General features: G+C 38.1%; 1 protein-coding gene across 1 annotated transcript in view; it reads left to right on the top strand.

Annotated features, from left to right (window-relative positions):
• The window catches only part of ANGPTL5 (angiopoietin like 5), a 39,211-nt gene that overhangs the window by 10,681 nt on the left and 8,686 nt on the right, over nt 1-19,844 (top strand). The window contains exons 5-6 of the mRNA XM_003415660.4: nt 397-497; nt 17,992-18,112. Of these exons, the coding sequence (XP_003415708.2) occupies nt 397-497; nt 17,992-18,112 (222 nt within the window). The remainder of the gene's footprint in view (nt 1-396; nt 498-17,991; nt 18,113-19,844) is intronic.

The raw sequence follows: 19,844 nt of genomic DNA, 5'->3' as shown, positions 1-19,844 counted from the left end.
TTTCCATTTATATAGTTTCCTTTACACATTATGCCTAATAAGATAAACCTAAATTCCTGAAGGGGCATTATTTATTGGGAAAGAGGATACATAATTTTAAAATATGTTAAATAAGTGTCTATCCCAAATGAAACTTTTAAACTGTGTAGAACACTAAAATAACTGATTTTATCAGTGAAGGCTCATTGCAGCATAAATCCCTTAATCCCTATTCTTCCATATATTTTCTCTTTATTTCTAAAATTGAGATTATTTTTCATTTCCAAGAAGTCCATCACATTATTTTGGAGATTCTAATACCAATTTCAGATAGCACTATCAAATCTCTCTTATAAAATGATTAAATCTTAAACATACATTTGAACGTACCCCAAATAACTAATTTTACTTTTCCAGGTTTGGATTGCACTGATATTAAAGATACCATTGGCTCTGTCACCAAAACACCAAGTGGCTTATATATAATCCACCCAGAAGGAGCTAGTCACCCATTTGAGGTAAAGTTTTCCTTTATTGAAAACTAAAAACCAAACCCCTTGCTATCATGCCAATGGCAACTCATGGTGACTCCAAGTATCACAGGGCAGAACTACCTCTTAGGGTTTTCTTGGCCGTAATCTTTACAGAAGCAGGTGAGCAGGTTTTTTTCCTACGGTACTGCAGGGTGATCAAACTGCCAAACTTTAGGTTAGTAGCTGAGCACAAACTATCTGTGCCACCTACAGACCTTTTCCCCTTATTATGTGGAATAAAATAGGCATCCAATTTAATTAACATTAACATTTTACTTGTTTTGATATTTACATTTTTTTCTTGAAAAAATTTTATAAACTAATAAAAGCTCCAGTTTCAAAATTTTGGTTTTCTTAATTCTAATTCCCAGTCCAGTAAAAGGACTAGACAGTTTATCTTTCACTTTTCTATTTGAGTTTTCATGGTTGGACTCTTTAAAGTAAATCCATTTGGAGCAGGGTCTTATATTGCCCTTAAGGCAGGCAGAACTTTGCTATATAAATACAGATTTGCTTTAATTACCATATGGATATTAAAGAATAATTGTGCATACTGGCTTGGGGCTTACTAAGAATACTTCTGATTTCTCTTTCCACATATGGTTTTAATTTTCTTTGAAGATAAACAATTTTACATGATTACATAAGAAATTAATAAAAAAAATCTTTTCCTAGTGTTTGAGGAAGATTGAAATGCTGATCCATTCTTTTTTTTCTTTTTGTTATTTTTATTTCACTTTAGATGAAGGCTTACGGAAAAAACTAGCTTCTCATTAAAAAGTTAGTACACATATTGTTTTATGACATGGGATAACAACCCCAAGGCATGTCAACGCTCTGTCCCCTCCTGCTTTCCAGTCTTTGCCCCTGGCCTGGTGTGCCCTTTTAGTCTCGTTTTGTTTTATGGGCCTCTCCAATCTTTGGCTGAAGGGTGAACCTCAGGAGCGACCTCATTACTGAGCTGAAAGGGTGTCTGGGGTCCATACATACTCTCAGGGTTTCTCCAGTCTCTGTCACGCCAGCAAGTCTGGTCTTTCTTTTTGAGTTAGAATTTTGTTCTACATTTTTCTCCAGCTCTGTTCAGGACCCTCTATTGTCTATCAGAGCAGTCAGTGATGGTAGCTGGGCACCATCTAGTTGTACTGGACTCAGTCTGGTGGAGGCCATGGTAGATGTGGTCCATTAGTCCTTTGGACTAATCTTTCCCTTGTGTCTTTAGTTTTCTTCATTCTTCCTTGCTCCCGAAGGGGTGAGACCAGTGGAGTATCCTAGATGGCCACTCACAGGGTTTTAAGACCCCAGATGCTACTCACCACAGTAGGATGTAGAACATTTCCTTTATAAACTATGTTATGCCAGTTGAGCTGGATGTTCCCCAAGACCATGTCCCCACAGCCCTCAGCACAGCAATTTGGTCCCTCGGGGAGTTTGGATGTGTCTATGGAGCTTCCATGACCTTGCCTTGTACAAGCTGTGCTGGCTTCCCCAGTACTGTGTACTGTCTTACCCTTCAGCAAAGTTACCACTTATCTACTGTCTATTTAGTGTTTTTCCATCCCCACCCCTCCCCACCCTCATAACCATCAAAGATTGTTTCTTTTTGTGTGTAAACTTTTTCATGAGTTTTTACAGTAGTGGTCTCATACAATATTTTTCCTTTTGTGATTGACTTATTTCACTCAGCATAACGTCCTTCAGATGCATCCATGTTATGAGATGCTTCACAGATTCATCATTGTTCTTTATCATTGTGTAATACTCCACTGTGTGTATGTACCATAGTTTGTTTATCCATTCATCTGTTGATGGGCATCTAGGTTGTTTCCATCTTTTTGCTGTTGTGAACAATGCTGCAATGAACATGGGTGTACATATGTCTATTCATATGACAACTCTTATTTCTCTATGATATATTCCTATGAGTGGGATTGCTGGATCATATGGTATTTCTATTTCTAGCTTTCTAAGGAAGCTCCATATTGTCTTCTAAAATGGTTGTATCATTTTGCATTCCCACCAGCAGTGCGTAAGACTTCCGATCTCCCCTCAGCCTCTTAAACATTTGTTATTTCCTGTTTTTTTTATTCGTGCCAGTAATGCTGGGGTGAGATGGTATCTCATTGTGGTTTTGATTTGCATTTCTCTGATGGCTAGAGATCACTAGTATTTCCTCATGTGTCTGTTGGCCATTTTAATGTCTTCTTAGGTGAAGTGTCTGTTCATTTCCTTTGCCCATTTTTTAATTGGATTATTTGTCCTTTTGTTGTAGAGGTGTTGGATTTTCTTGTAGATGTAAGAGATTAGAACTGTTTCTGATTTGTAGTAACCAAAACTTTTTCTGGTACTGTAGGTTCTCTTTCTACTCTTTTGGTGAAGTCTTTTGATGAGCATAAGTGTTCAGTTTTTAGAAGGTCCCAGTTATCTAGCTTATCTTCTGGAGTTTGTGTGTTGTTCTTTGTGGTTTGTATTCTGTTAATGCCGTGTATTAGAGCCTCTAGTGTTAATTTTTTTTTTTCTATGAACTTCATAGTTTTTTGGCTTTATATTTAGGTCTTTGATCCATTTTGAATTAGTTTTTGTATATGGTGTGAGGTATAAGTTCTGTTTCATTCTTTTTGCAGATGGACATCCAGTTTTGCCAGCATCATTTGTTAAAAAAGAGTCTTTTCTGCATTTGATGGACTTTGGGCCTTTGTTAAAAATAAGGTGACCGTAGGTGGATGGATTTACTTCTGGGCTCTCAATGCTGTTCCATCAGTCAACGTGTCTGTCGTTGTACCAGTACCAGGCTGTTTTGACTGTGGTAGCTGTATAGTAGGTTCTGAGGTCAGGTAGTGCGAGTCCTTCTACTTTATTCTTCTTCAGTAGTGCTTTACTTCTTCAACAGGGCTTCTCCCATTTCCATGTAAAGTTAATGATTAGTTTTTCCATCTCTTTAAATAATGTTTTTGGTATTTGGATCGGGATTGCATTATATTTGTAAATTGCTTTGGGTAGAATTGTCATTTTTACAATGTTGAGTTTACCTATCCATGAGCATGGTATGTTTTTCCATTTATGTAGATCTCTTTTGGTTTCTTGCAGTAGTGTTTTGTAGTTTTTTGTATAGGTCTTTTACATCCCTGGTTAGATTTATTCCTAAGCATTTTATTATTTTTTTTAGGGGCTATTATAAATGGTATTATTTTCTTTTTTTTAATTAATTTATTTTGCTTTACGTGAAACTTTACAAATCAAGTCAGTCTCTAATACAAAAACCCATAGATGCCCCGCCATGCACTCCCAGGTTTTCTCCCCTTAATGAGACAGCACATTCTTCCTCTCCATCCTGGATTCCCCATGTCCATTTAACCAGCTTCTGTCCCCCTCTTCCTTCTCATTTCACCACCAGATAGGAGTTGCCCACGTATTCTCAAGTGTCTACTTGAGCCTCAATGTTCACTGCTCACCAGCATCATTGTCTAGCTTATAGTCCAGGCCAATCCCTGTCTGTAGAGTTGGTTTCAGGAATGGTTCCAATCTTGGGCTATCAAAGGGTATGGGGACCATGACCATCAGGGTCCCTCCAGTCTCAGTCAGACCATTAAGCCTTGTCTTTTTATGAGAATTTAAGATCTGCGTGCCACTGCTGTTCTCCTCCTCCACCAGGGATTCTCTGTTGTGTTCTCTGTCAGGGCAGTGATCAGTGGTATCTGGACACCATCTAGTTCTTCTGGTCTCAGGCTGATGGAATCTCTGGTTTTTGTGGCCCTTTATGTCTCTTGGGCTCATATTTACCTTGTGTCTTTGGTGCTCTTCATTCTCCTTTGCTCCAGGCAGGTTGAGACCAATTTATGCATCTTAGATGGCTGCTTGCTAGCATTTAAGACCCCAGATGCCTCTCACCAAAGTGGAATGCAGACCATTTTCTTAATACATTTTGTTATGCCAGTTGACCTAGGTGTCCCCTAAAACCATGGTTCCCAGACCCCTGTCCCTGCTACTCTGGACTTCAAAGCTTTTTTTGTTGTATTGAGGAAATTTCCTTGCTTTTGGTTTAGTCCAGTTGTACTGAATATCCCTGTGTTATGTGTTGCCCTTCCATTCACCTAAAAAAATTTTTGTCTACTATCTAGATAGTGAAGAACCCTCTCCCTTCCTCCCTGCCCTCTTAACTATCAAAGGCTATTTTCTTCTCTGTTTAAACTTTATCTAGAGTTCTTATAATAGAGGTCTCATACAATATTTGTCCTTTTGCAATCGAGTAGTTTCACTCAGTGTAATGCCTTCCAGATTCCTCCATGTTACGAAGTGTTTCACAGATTCATCGTTGTTCTTAATCATTGCGTAGTATTCCATTGTGTGAATATACCATAATTTATTTATCCATTCATCCGTTGATGGGCACCTTGGTTGCTTCCATCTTTTTGCTATTGTAAACAGTGCTGCAATGAACATGGGTGTGCATACATCTGTTCTTGTGAAGGATCTTATTTCTTTAGGATATTTTCCAAGGAGTGACGTTGCTGGGTTGTATGGTAGTTGTATTTCTAGCTTTTTAAAAAAGGGCCAAATTGATTTCCAAAGTGGCTGTACCATTTCACATTCCCACCAGCCATGTTTAAGTGTTCCAGTCTCTCCACAACCTCTCCAACCTTTATTATTTTGTGTTTTTTGGGTTAATGCCAGCCTCGTTGGGGTGAGATGGAAGCTCATTGAAGTTTTGATTTGCATTTCTCTAATAGCTAATGATCGTGAGCATTTCCTCATGTATCTGTTAGCAGCCTAAATGTCTTCTTAGGTAAAGTGCCTCTTCGTATCCTTTGCCCATTTTTAAATTGGGTTATTCGTCTTTTTATTGTTGAGTTTTTATAGTATCATGGAGATTTTAGAGATCAGACACTGATCGGAAATGTCATAGCTAAAAACTTTTCCCAATCCGTAGGTAACCTTTTTACTCTTTTGGTGAGGTCTTTGGATGAGCATAGGTGGTTGACTTTTAGGAGCTCCCAGTTATCTAATTTCTCTTCTGGTGTTTGTACATTGTTAGTAATGTTTTGTATACTGTTCGTGCCATGTATTAGGGCTCCTAGCATTGTCCCTATTTTTTCTTCCACGATCTTTATCATTTTAGATTTTATAGTTAGGTCTTTGATCCATTTTTAGTTGGTTTTTGTGCATGGTGTGAGGTATGGGTCTTGTTTCACTTTTTTGCAGATGAATATCCAGTTATGCCAGCACCATTTGTTAAAAGACTGTCTTTTCCCCATTTAGCAGACTTTGGGCCTTTGTCAAATATCAGCTGCTCATATATGGATGGATTTATGTCTGGATCCTCAATTCTGTTCCATTGGTCAGTGTAGCTTTTGTTGTATCAGCACCAGGCTGGTTCTAAAATCAGGTAGAGTGAGGCCTCCCACTTTGTTCTTCTTTTTTAGTAATGCTTTACTTATCCCGGGCTTCTTTCCTTTCCATATGAAGTTTGTGATTTGTTTATCCATCTCATTAAAAAATATCACTGGTATTTGGATCTGAATTGCATTGTATCTATAGATTGCTTTTGGTAGAATAGACATTTTTACCATGTTGCGTCTTCCTATCCATGAGCAAGGCATATTTTTCCACTTATGTAGGTCTCTTTTGGTTTCTTGCAGTAGTGTCTTAAAGTTTTCTTTGTATAGGTCTTTTACATCTCTGGTTAAATTTATTCCTAAGTATTTTATCTTCTTAGGGGCTATTGTAAATGGTATTGGTTTGGTGATTTTCTCTTCAATGCTCTTTGTTGGTGTAGAAGAATCCAACTGATTTATGTATGTTTATCTTGTATCCTGATACTCTGGTAAGCTCTTCTGTTAGTTTCAGTAGTTTTCTTGAGGATTCCCTAGGGTTTTCTGTGTATAAGATCATGTCGTCTGCAAGCAGAGATACCTTTACTTCTTCTTTGCCAATTTGGATGCCCCTTATACCTTTATGCAGCCTAATAGCTCTGGCTAGGACCTCCAGCACAATATTGAATAAGAGTGGTGATAAAGGGCATCCTTGTCTGGTTCCTGCTCTTGAGGGGAATGCTTTCAGTCTCTGTCTGTTTAGAATGATGTTGGCTGTTGGCTTTGTATAAATGCCCTTTTTAATGTTTAGGAATTTTCCTTCTATTCCTATTTTGCTGAGAGTTATTATCATGAACGGGTGTTGGACTTTGTCAAATGAATTTTCTGCATCAATTGATAAGATCAGGGGGATCTTGTCTTTGTTTTATTTATGTGATGGATTACATTGACTGTTTTTTTTCCTGTTGAACCATCCCTGCATACCTCATATGAATCCCACTTGGTCACAGTGAGTTATTTTTTTGATATGTTGTTGAATTCTATTGGCTAGAATTTTGTTGAGGATTTTTGCATCTAAGTTCATGAGGGATATTGGTCTGTAATTTTCTTTTTTTGTAGTGTCTTTCCCTGATTTTGGCATAGGGGTTATGCTGGCTTCATAGAATGAGTTTGGGAATATTCCATCCTTTTTTATGCTCTGAAATACCTTTAGTAGTAGTGGTGTTAACTCTTTGAAAGTTTGATAGAATTCTCCAGCGAAGCTGTCAGGGCCAGGGCTTTTCTTTGCTGGGAGTTTTTTAATTACTTTTTTGATCTCTTCTTTTGTTATGGGTTTATTTAGTTGTTCTGTCTCTGTTTGCATTAGTTTACGTAGGTAATGTGTTTCTAGAAATTTGTCCATTTCTTCTATGTGTTCGAATTTGTTAGAGTACAATTTTTTATAGTATTCTGTTAAGATTCTTTTAATTTCAGCTAGATCTGTTGTGATATAATCCATCGCATTTCTTATTTGGGTTAATTGCTTCGTCTCCTGTTTTTCTTTTGTCAGTCTGGCCAATGGCTTATCAATTTTGGTAATCTTTTCAATTGGTCTTGTTAACTCTTTCGATTGTTTTTCTGTTTTCTATTTCATTTAATTCTGCTCTAATTTTTATTATTTGCTTTCTTCTGGTGCCCGATGGTTTCTTTTGTTGCTCTCTATTTGTTCAAGTTGTAGGGATAATTCTTTGATATTGGCCCTTTCTACTTTTTGTATGTATGCATTTTTTGATATAAATTGACCTCTGAGCACTGCTTTAACTGTGTCCCAAGGGTTCTGATAGTGTTTTCATTCTCATTGGATTCTATGAATTTCTTTATTCCATCCTTGATGTCTTCTATAACCCAGTCATTTTTGAACAGGATACTGTTCAGTTTCCAAGTGTTTGATTTCTTTTCCCTGCTTTTTCTGTTATTGACTTCTCTTTTATGGCTTTACGGTCAGAGAAGATACTTTGTAATATTTCGATGTTTTGGATTCTGTTAAGGCTTGCTTTATGGCCTAATATGTGGTCTATCCTAGAGAATGTTCCACGTATGTTGGAAAGGAAAATAGTTGGATGCTGTTGGGTGAGTGTTGCGTATATGTCTGTGAGGTCAAGTTTGTTGATTGTGGCATTTAGCTCTTTCGCGTCATTATTGAGCTTCTTTCTGGATGTTCTTTCTTTCCTTCACTGAAAGTGGTGTGTTGAAGTCTCGTACTATTATTGTGGAGCTGTCTATCTCGCTTTTCAGTGCTGTTTGTTTTATGTATCTTGAAGCCCTATTGTTTGCATAAATATTTAATACGGTAATCATTATATAGTGTCCTTTTTCCTTATCCTTTGTGGTAGATTTAAGTTTGAAGTCTGTTTTGTCAGAAATTAGTATAGCCACTCCTGCTCTTTTCTGATTGTTGCTTCCTTGGTATATGTTTTTCCATTCTTTGAGTTTTAGTTCATTTGTGTCTTTAAGTCTAAGGTGTGTCTTTTGTAGGCAGCATATAGACGGATCATGTCTGCCACTCTGTCTCTTTATTTGTGCTTTTAGTCCATTTACATTCAATGTGATTATAGATAGGTATGAGTTTAGTGCTGTCATTTTGATGTCCTTTTTTTGTGTGTTGTTCACAGTTTAATTTTTCCACTTTTTTTTGTGCTGAGTAGTTTTTGTTTGTAAATTGTGTGTTCCTCTTTTTCATTGTTATTGATTTTGTTTTTGCTGAGTCTTTATGTTTTTCTTGTATTTTATTTTGATGTGTAGGATTGTTAGTCTCTTTTGTAGTTACCTTAATATTGTTTTTTTTTTTTTAATATTGACCCTTATTTTTCTACATTTAAACCTAACTTGTATCTCCCTATATTGCCTTGATTTCCTCTCCATATGGAAGATCTATCACTACTGTATTTAGTCCCCCTTTATTGATTTAATGTTGTCATCTTTTACATAATGGTATTGGTGATTCTCTGTTTTGAGCATTTTTTTATCCTGATATATTTTTGTGATTTCCCTGTCTGGGTTTATATCTGGCTGCTCTGTCCTGTGTTCTAGTGTTGGACTGATATCTGATATTATTGATTTTCTAACCAGAGAATTCCCTTTAGTATTGCTTGTAGTTTTGGTTTGGTTTTTGCAAATTGTCTAAGCTTCCATTTATCTGGAAATGTCTTAATTTCACCTTTGTATTTGAGAGACAGTTTTGCTGGATATACGATTCTTGGTTGGCAATTTTTCTCCTTCAATGTTTTATATATGTCCTCCTATTGCCTTCTTGCCTGCAAGGTTTCTGCTGAGTAGTCCAAGTTTGTTCTTATTGACTCTCCTTTGCTGGTGACTTTTCACTTATTCCTGGCAGCTCTTAAAATTTTCTCTTTATCTTTGGTTTTTGGTAAGTTTGATTATAATACATCTTGGTGACATTTTTGGGATCTGTCTTGGATGGGGTTCGATGTGCATATTGGATAGATATCCTTTCATCTTTCACGATGCTAGGGAAGTTTTCTGCCAACAAATCTTCAACAATTCTCTCTGTATTTTCTGTTATCCCTCCCTGTTCTGGTACTCCAATCACTTGTAGGTTATTCTTCTTGATAGAGTCCCACATGATTCTAAGGGTTTCTTCATTTTTTAAAATTCTTTTATCTGATTTTTCTTCAAATATATTGTCACCAAGTGTTTTATCTTACATGTCACTAATTCTGACTTCCATCTCCTCAATTCTGCTCCACTGACTTTCTCCTGAGTTGTCTAATTCCGAAACTTTATTGTTAATCTTCTGAATTTCTGATTGCTTTCTATGGATTCCTGCAGCCTATTAAATTTTTCATCGTGTTCTTGAATAATCTTAATTTCCTTGACTGCTTCATCTGTGTGCTCCTTGTTTGCCTGATCTCCATCCTGATGTTTTGAAGAGTTCTGTATATTAATCTTTTGTATTCTATATCTGGTAATTCCAGGCATACATCTTCATCCAGAAGAATCCTTGATTCTTTGTTTTGGGAGTTTGTTGAAGTAATCATGGTCTGCTTCTTTATGTGATTTGATATCGACTGTTGTCTCTCAGTTATTGTATTTATCTATTTTATTTTTACTCACTGTGTCCTGGCTTCTTGCTTTGTTTTGCTTCAATATACCCAAATAGGCTACTAGAGTGAGCTAACTTGATTATTGGAGCCTTTGAAGCACTAATGTCCTGTTATCAGATGGCTAGAGCTGTTACCAGGTATATGAGCCTAGGAGTTCTTTCATTATTCTTGTATAGATTCAGCTCAGGTGTCCCAGTAGTTGGTCACCTAGTGTGTGGTGTAGGCTCTCACCTAGAATCTAGAGGAGAATTGGCAGTTGGTGTATGCACAGGTTTCTGGTAGCAGCAGGGGGTCACGCTCTGAGGAAGGCAGGGAGCTGACAACCTTCTCCTGAATGTCTGTGAGGAAGGCACATCCCTGTTCTCTAGAGCACTCTGGTGGGTGGGCTCTGCTGCCTTACCATAGGCATCCAATGCTTTTAACTGTAAGTACTGGTAGGCAACACTTATCCTTGGACCCCTGTTGTAGACGGCTAGGTGGCGTAGGTGGAGCCCCTAGTCCTCAGGCCCCTTCTGTGGGTAGATGAGGGCCTTGTTTAATAGGCACAGTGGTATCAAACATCAATAACCTGCTTCTCCACCAAACTACTGAAACAGTTATAGTCAGACCTCAAACAGATTCATCCTTGCAATATAGCAGCCAGATCCCATCTGCTGTAATGGGGTCATGTGGATCTATGCAGGGGTGAAAGACAAAGTCTGTGGACTGCTTGTACGTGGACTGGGGCCACTTCTGCTCTGAGTTTCCAGATTAGGTGCTTGTACATGGACTGGGGCCACTTCTGCTCTGAGTTTCCAGATTAGGTGAGTCGGCAGAGTATTTTCCCCCCATTTGTTAATTTGTTCCTTCTCCAAGGCCGGGAGAATAGTTCAGGAAGCACAGCAGGACCTATCTCAGGCCCAGGGAAATAAACTGTTAATGAAGCTGGCTGGGGCAGAGGGAGGAGGGATCAGATAGATAGGAGAGAGTTCTTTCAAAAGGAGGAGCTATTAGATCTTCATGGTAAATTAGAGAAAACCACTTATCTTGTGCTGAGAGCCCTGTTTTATCTCAGATTCTGGAGGCATGTGTAGATTTTGTGTGCTTCCTTCGTCCCTGCTGCGGTCGCGCCAGGGGTTCGGGGCTGCGCCACTTCGCTTGCCTTCTTACGCTGAAGCAGCTGCATCCTAAAATCCACTACCAGCTCCACCACCGTCACTCCAGGGGGTCAGGGTTGCGCCACTTCACTTGCCTTCTTTTGCTGAAGTAGCCATATCCTCGAACACTACCACCAGCCCTGCCGCAGGGGAATAGGGGCTGATGTGCTGCTGCTGACTCGGCAACTCCTCCCTGCTTCCGCACCATCTCTCCCTCCACTTGTCACTCAATCCAAATTCTTAACTTTGTCTTTGACGCTCAGGGTTCCTAACTTGTCATATATATAATCGATTCACTTGTTTTTTTGGTTCGTTGTTGTAAGAGGGACCACCGGAAGTGTCTAACTTCTCTGCCCCGCCTCTTTAACTCGGTATGGTTTTCTTGATTTCCTTTTCATCATTCTCTCCATTGGTGTATAGGCATCCAACTGATTTTTGTGTATTTATCTTGTATCCTGCTTCTCTGCTGAATCTTTCTATTAGTTCGAGGAATTTTCTCGTGGAGTCTTTTGGGTTTTCTATGTATAGTATCATATCATCCACAAATAGGGACAGTTTAACTTCTTCATTACCAATTTGGATGTTCTTTATTTCTTTTTCTTGACTTATTGCTCTAGATAGGCCTTCTAGCACAATGTTAAATAGGAGTGGCCATAAAGGGCACCCTTGTCTTGTTCCTGTTCTCAAGGGGAATGTTTTCAGCCTCTCTCCATTAAGAATGATGTTGGTTGTTGGTTTTCATTGATGCTCTTTATTATGTTGAGAAATTTCCCTTCTGTACCTATTTTACTGAGATTTTATCAGGAATGTGTGTTGGACTTTCTCAAATGCCTTTTCTGTGTTGATTGAGATGATCACATGATTCTTTATTTATGTGGTGGGTTATGTGGATTGATTTTCTAATGTTGAACCATCCTTGCATACCTGGTATGAATCCTACTTGGTCGTGGTGTATTATTTTTTTGATATGATGCTGAATTCTATTGGCTAGAATTTTGTTGAGAATTTTTGCATCTATATTCATGAGAGATATTGGTCTGTAATTTTCTTTTTAGTGGTATCTTTGCCTGGTTTTGGTATCAGGGTTACGCTGGCTTCATAGAATGAATTTGGAAGTATCACTTCCTTTTCTATGTTCTGAAATAGTTTGAGTTGTGCTGGTGTAATCTGTTCTCTGAATGTTAGATAGAATTCTCCAGTGAAGCCATCTGGGCCATGGCTTTTTTGTTGTTGGGAGCTTTTTTTTTTTTAAAATCACTTTTTCAATCTCCTCTCTTCTTATGTGTCTGTTCAGATTTTCAACATCATTTTGTGTTAGTTTGGGTAGGTAGTGTGTTTCTAGAAATTTGTCCATTTCCTCTAGGTTTTCAAATTTGTTGGAGTATAGTTTTTCATAATACTCTGTTATGATCCTTTTTATTTCAAGTGGGTCTGTTGTAACATCCCCCATTTCACTTCTTATTTAGGTTATTTGCACCCTCTCCTGTTTTCCTTCTGTCAGTTTGGCCAGTGGTTTGTTGATTTTGTTGATCCTTTCCAAGAATCAACTTTTGGTTTTGTTGATTTTTTCTATTCTCTATTTCATTTATTTCTGCTCTGATCTTTATTATTTCCTTTCTTCTGGTGGCTGTGGGCTTCTTTTGCTGTTGTCTTTCTATTTGTTCAAGTTGTGTAGCTAATGGTTTGATTTTGTCCCTTCTTTTTTGATGTGTGCATCTATTGCTCTAAATTGACTTCTGAGGACTGCCTTTTCTTGTTCCTCAAAGGTTTTGGTATAAGGTGTTTTCATTTTTGTTTGACTCTAGGAATTTTTTTGATTCCATCTCTGGTTTCTTCTATTACCCAGTGGTTTTTAAGCAGGGTGTTATGCAGTTTGCATGTAATTGATTTTTTTCCTTGCTCTTCATGGTGTTAATTTCTAATTTGATGACATTGTGGTTAGAGAAGATACTGTGTATTATTTAAATGTTTTGGATTTTGTTGAGGGTTGCTCTGTGGTCTAAGATGTGGTCCATTCTGGAGAGCATTCCATGAGTGTTGGAAAAGAATGTGTACTTTGCAGCTGTTGGGTGGAGTGTTCTATATATGTCTATGAGGTCAAGTTGGCTGATTGTTCCCTTTAGCTTTCTGTATTTTTGTTGAGTTTCTTTCTAGATGTTCTGTCCTTTACTGAGAGTGGTGTGTTGAAGTCTCTTACTATTATTGTGGAACTGTCAATTTCTCTTTTCAGTGCTGTTAGAGTTTGTTTTATGTATTTGGGAGCCCTGTCATTGGGTACGTAGATGTTTATTATGGTTAAGTCTTCATGATGGATTGTCCCTTTAATCATTATATAGTGCCCTTCTTTGTCTTTTATGGTGGATTTTGTTTTATAGTCTATTTTATCTAAGATTAGTATTGCCACTCCTGCTCTTTTTTGGTAGCTGTTTGCTGATATATTTTTTCCCATCTTTTGGTTTTTAATAAATTTATGTATTTGTTTCTAAAGCGTGTCTCTTGTAGACAACATATTGACGGATCCTGTTTTTTTATGCATTCTGTCATTCTATGTCTCTTCATGGGTGCATTTAGGCCATTTACATTCAGTGTAATTATTGATAGATGTGAGTTTATTGTTATCATTTTGTAGTGCTTCTTTTTGTGGTGCTGATGTTTTCTTTGTTTCGCTTACCCTCTTGTGCTGAATTCCTTTTGTTTGTGGATTTCTTTTTTGTTTCTTTAGTTTTTGTGGATTTTGTGTTTACTGAGACTTTATGTTTTTCTTCTTTATTTTGATGAGTAGGTTTGTTAAATTTCTTGTGGTTACCTTGAAATTTACCCTTACCATCCTAGGTTTGAACCAGTCTATTATTACTTGGTATAGCCCTGTCTTCCTTTCCGTTAGAAAGTTCTATACATACACCATTTAGTCCCTTTTTTATTGTTCTGACATTTTTTGTCATTTACAGATTAACCTCTCTGGTTCCTTGTTGTATTTCTTTCAGTTTTGGATAGTCCTTGAGAGTTAATTTCCTATGTTGGTATCTGGCTGGTACAATCTTGTGTCTTAGATTTAGGCTGCAGTCTGATGTTGGTTCTCTAACCAAAGGACTTCCTTTAACAATTTCTGTTCATCTGGAAATGTCCTAATTTCACCATCATATTTGATTGAGAGTTTTGCAGGATATATTATTCTTGGTTGGCAATTTTTTTCATTCAAGGTTTTATATATGTCATCCCATTGCCTTCTTGCCTGCATGGTTTCTGCTGAATAATCATACCTTAGTCTTATTTTTTCTCCGTGGTATGTGACTTTTTGTTTTTCTTGAGCTGCTCTTAGAATTTTTTCTTTGTTTTTGGTTTTTGCTAGTGTGATTCTGATATGCCTTGATGATTTTCTTTTGAGGCCTATCCTGTACGGGGTTTGTTGAGCTTCTTGGATGGTCAGTTTTTCATCTTTCATGATATTAGGGAAGTTTTCTGTCAGGAATTCTTCAATGATCCTCTCTGTGTTTTCCACTTTCTCTCCCTGTTCTGGAACTCTAATCACACGCAAATTTTTGCTTTGGATTGTATCTCACATAATTCTCAGGGTTTCTTCATTTTTTTTTTTTTTTTTTTCTGATTTTTCCTCAAACAGAGTTGTATCCAGGTATTTGTGTTGAATTTCACTGCTTCTATTTCAAACCTGCTCCTCAGCCCTTCTGTGACACTGTCCATTTCTGAAATCTTGTTGTTTGTCTTTTTGATTTCTAATTGTAGTTTTTGCATGATTTCTAGTTGTGAATTTATTTTGGCATTTTGTTCCTGTATTATTTTCCTGAATTCTTCCATTTTTTTGGTATGTATTTTCCATGAATTTGTCTATTTTTTCCTCATTTTTGTCTGCTTTTTGCTTCGACCCTTGGATAGCTCTGAATTTAGAGATTTGAATTCTGTATCAGGTAATTCTAGTGCCTTTTCTTCAACTGGAAAGTCATCTGCTGTTTTTTTTGGATGCCTACTGGAACCATCGTGTCTTTTTTTTTTTTTTTTTAATATGTTTTGATATTGCCTGGTGTCTTTGGAACATTCAGTAATTATTTTCTTCATTTATTGGCTGTACATCTGTTTGTTTCATCCTGCTTTTTTGTTTTATTTGGTTATGCCTGAGCAGGCAGGCTCTTTGTTCTTTGTTGTTTGCTTGTCTGTGGTCACGATACTTTCACTTCCTTGTCCTATAGGCAGGTCCAGTTGCTCAGCTATAGTGCAGCAGGGCAGGTCCAGCTGAAGGGGACGGGCTGGGATGGATTGTTTTTGGCATGTACTAGGGCCGACAGGTCGGGCTGGGAATCAGTGTTGGCAGATTTCAGTAGGCTGTGCCTGTGCTGCTCGTCTATGATGTTCAGCACAAGTGCAGGTAGTCAGGAAGGAGGGGAAAGGCTGTGATGCATGGAGCTAATATGGGTATGGGAAAGAGGAGACAGCAGAGAGAAAAACAGGAGCTGAAAACAAACAAAAAAAGAGTGCTAAGGGAGCTTGCCATTAGAGTGGAGAAGTGAGAAGCCAGTAAATAGAGAAAACAAAAAGAAAATGGGGAAAAGAAGAAAAGGTAACTAGATAAAAATTTGAAAAAGAAAAGTCCCCAGGGGTCCCACCCATGTGATTGCAAACACAAGGGAGTGGCTCCCAGGCTGCGCAGTATAGCCTGGTTAGAGGGAGTATAGATGTCACACAGTGTCAGGTATTCAGGAGACAGGAAAAGAAGGTAAGTATAGAGAGACGAGAACTGAGAAATGAAGAAAGACAGTAAAAAAGAGAGACCAAAAAAAAAAAAAAAAAAAAAATGCCCCCAGGGATCCTACCGACTGGGGAAGTAGCTCCTGAGCCATGCAGTGCAGCCCAGCTAGAAGGGGCTCCCAAGGCACAAAAAGAAAAAGAAAGCAAACAAACAAATAGAACAGAACAATCAAAGAAAAAATAAAATAAAGCAAAAAAAAAAAAAAAAAAAAAGCCCCAGGGATCCCACCCCTGTGGTGTCTGGGGCTAGGGGAGTGGTTCTCTAGCGGAGGGGTGCTCCATAGCCTTTCACAAAGAAGGAAAGATGGCACAAGGAGCCCGGTGTTCAAGAGAAAGTGGCAGGGAGGTTGTGGGAGGCATGGAAGAAACCAAAAGAAATGGATAAAAGTGACACTAGCAACAGACAAATGGCACTCAGGTAGCTGGCCAGTGTGGGTGGGGTGAATTCAGGTGGCCGGGGTGGAAGTTGTTGCCTTCTAGCCAAGACACTGCAGCTGACTGGAAGCAGAGGAGGCGGGGGGTGGGGGGGGGGTGGGAAAGGTGGGGTTAGGAAAGCATAACTGGGTGCTCTGTCTCCTGCTGGGAAGTCTGTGAGGTTGCTTTCCCGTACTCCCTGTCTGCTGATCTCTGATGTGGGCAGGGCAAATCCAAGTGGCACAGACGCTGCAATCCTGGCTGGTGGAGCCACCACTGCCAGCCAGGATGCGTGGAGGTAGAGCAGTGGGGAGAGGATGGGGGGTAGGAAAGCTTGTATCACTGGTTACTGGGTGCTCTGTCTCCTGCTGGGAGCTCCATGAAGCTGCTTTCCTGCGGTCCCTGTCTGCCGATCTCCGACAGGAGTCCAAGGTGGTGGATCTGTGCTGTGTTAGCTGATAGGGAAACTTCGCAGGTCTCTCTCCTTGCTGTCAGTTTCTTATTCCGTTCGGTGCTTGGCTGAGTTCTTTTATCTCTTCATTTGACACTCTGGGTTCCAGGAGCGATGTTTGTCTCTGTTTTACTTTGTTTTTTGAGTCTTTGCTGTGGATGCATGGCGTGGTGCTTTTATGGTGCCATGTTGGCCAGAAGTCCTCCTGATCCATTCTTTGAGTAAAATATTCACATCTCTATCCTTAGTAGTTCTATGCTAGCATTTCTAGCAGAAATGTCTACTAGAAATTATGTATTATTGATATATTTATACATAGCTTTATTTTTTTGGGTAATTTTTCTTTGTGCATAAGAAAGTTTATGATACTAATCGATACAGTATTTATTGATAGTCTTTATGAGACAATGAAATATTTTTTCTGAGTAGATACTACCAGTTTCTCTTCTTGGAGCCACTAATATTATTTTCTGAATCCTTATTGACAAAATGTCAAAAAATTGGGAATTAAGTGGGGAATAATTTAAAAAATTACCTAAATTACTCCTCCTACAGATTCAAAAATGGGTTTGAACAGATGTGGAAAGGGAAGGTTTCTAATTTTGTGAGGAGTGGGATGAATAATTACTTCTCTTTTGGGAAAGTGTTGGCTCTCTGACTTTTTCCACGTCGCCTTTCTCTGCCTCCATGTGGGAAGTTTCTAAAGGAGAGAGAGGTTTCCTCCCCATGTCACTCCTACAGGTCCTTTATGCGGGTGCTCTCAGGAACATTTTACACAGCACCAACAGATGCATCTATGGATCCTGCTCAGATGTGGGCACACATATGCCTTTCTGTCTGAAGATGCCCATCTGAACGCAGGCCTTCTAGGCTCGTTGGAAAAAAGAGTAATCAGGGTCAGGCATGTTTAACACTACAGAAAAAATGAATGTTTTAATTCAAAGGAGAAAATAATTTACAAAGAAACATATATGTCACTGCCACATCGGATCAGTACTGTTATTACTAAGCTGAAAAATACATCTAGAGTTGAGGAGTAAAAGAATAAACTTAAGATGCTACAATCATTTATGCATTTTTAAAAATAACTGATACAGGGATAATTAGGCAAGCTGCAAGTTTGTTCTATAATAAACAGTATTGTTTCTAAAGGTTTTTAAAAATCTGAGTATATTAATGGCATATAATTGCATTGGAAACTTTTGGTGGAAATATCTTTTCTTTAGGCTTAAGGATGAAGTATAAGCTTTATAATATTAGAGAAGAATAAATACAATAGTATATAATTTTTCTTTTCTGTGTCAATTTTAGGTAATGTGTGACATGGATTACAGAGGAGGTGGATGGACTGTGATACAAAAAAGAATTGATGGAGTTATTGATTTTCAAAGGTTGTGGTGTGACTATCTGGATGGATTTGGAGACCTTTTAGGTCAGATTTTATGTATTTCTCCCCTATCCTTTTTCTGCTTTCTAGCATTACTGTTATAGACAATGTCCCTATTGATCAGATCTCTAATAAGACAGGTCAAATCTTCATGAATATCAAAATATGAGTTAAAGCACTCTTTTGTCATAAGTAGGTCTTTGGTTGGGATCTTGATATCTTTATTTATAGATATTTGTCAAAATGTAATTTGAGTGAAAATTCTAGCCTGAGAATTTATTAGGTACCTACTATGTAACGAGCAGTGTTCTGTCATATTGTAGGTTCTCACCTACTATTTGCAGAATAAAAAACTGACCGAGCAGGATTGCCATGGACCTTAACATTCTTGAGGTGTATGCTGTGCCTGTATAAGCAAATGAAATGGAGAATTGAGGTACACTGCTATAAAAATTCAAATTATGTCAACCAGATGTAGTGTTTTATAAAAACATCAGTACAAATTAATATGTTCAAAATTTGAAAAAATATAAACCCCAGGTGAATTGTAATATCTGTTTACATTATGCCACATGGCAGCACTATTTTTGCTGGAGAATAGAAACACCAGTGTTTCTGAACCCTGTAGAATTTTACATTAGTTGGAACTTCTGTGGGTGATTTTGGTAATTTTTGTGCTGCTATTTTAATAATTACTGCTAGTATAGTTTAAAATCTTTAATTTCCCACAATAACATCATCCAAGGGGTCAGCAAGTGGTGGTGCTAGTTCTGGGGCTAAAAAACCCTACTAGATGCCGGTGATTTTAGAAGAGACTTTTAATGTAATAAAATGCTGTGAATAAGTAAAATCAAATAGCAGTCTTGGTATGAGGGCATTTAATATACTTGTATTTTCTCAGTATTACCTCTGATTTTCCATTTAGTGCTTCCTTTTGAATTAAGTAATCGTAGATCTACAGGCTCTGAATTGTCATCTACTTACTTTCTGCATATTTCTATGGGGAAATTATGTGAGTTTTGAGTAATAAGATCTTCAGATATCCTTCATATAAACTGAGACTGTTTTGTGCTTCCAGACCTGTTGCCATCGAGTTGATTCTGACTCATAGTGACTGTATAGGACAGAGTAGAACTGCCGCATAGGGTTTCCTAGGAGCAGTTGGTGGATTCGAACTGCTGGCCTTTAGGTTAGCAGCCAAGCTCTTAATCACTGTGCCAACAAGTTTCCAAATTTAGGATTAAGGAAAAGAGATTATTAAGTACTAAATTTGGGGCTGGGGTAGAGGGGAAAGAAGGCAGGGACACATAAATTGAAGAGTTAAAGATTGAGAGACTAAACAGATCCCTTAGGGACCCAGTTTACTATTTTCCCTTTCTTCTTACACTTCTTTAGGAAACTTTTCAATTCTAAGGGACTGTGTAGCTTAAATGCGCCTGTAAACCCTGGAATGCTATAGTTTTAAGAGTTTCAGTTTCATCTCTATCACAGTATTCTCTACTCCTTGAAGTTTGTTTTGACTACACCCTTACTTCTTTCAGTAATTTTGTAATTCAGGTAGAGGGATATATCTCAGAACAGGGGTGTACACATTTGAGGTATGGCATGGTACGTAAAAGGGAGATAAAATGCCATCAGCTAGACTATGCATGCAAGAAATATGTAGTTGAACTACGGAGTTTAAGAATTTATCCTAGATCTACAATGCTTCTAGAAACATTGACTAAACCTGGGAATACGCCAATGTTGCTACATGGTGTTTGCAGTCATAGGCAAT

Source organism: Loxodonta africana, chromosome 7 (genome assembly GCF_030014295.1).
Source record: "Loxodonta africana isolate mLoxAfr1 chromosome 7, mLoxAfr1.hap2, whole genome shotgun sequence".
Classification (NCBI taxonomy): Eukaryota; Metazoa; Chordata; class Mammalia; order Proboscidea; family Elephantidae; genus Loxodonta; species Loxodonta africana.
This window is presented reverse-complemented; position numbering and strand designations above follow the sequence as displayed.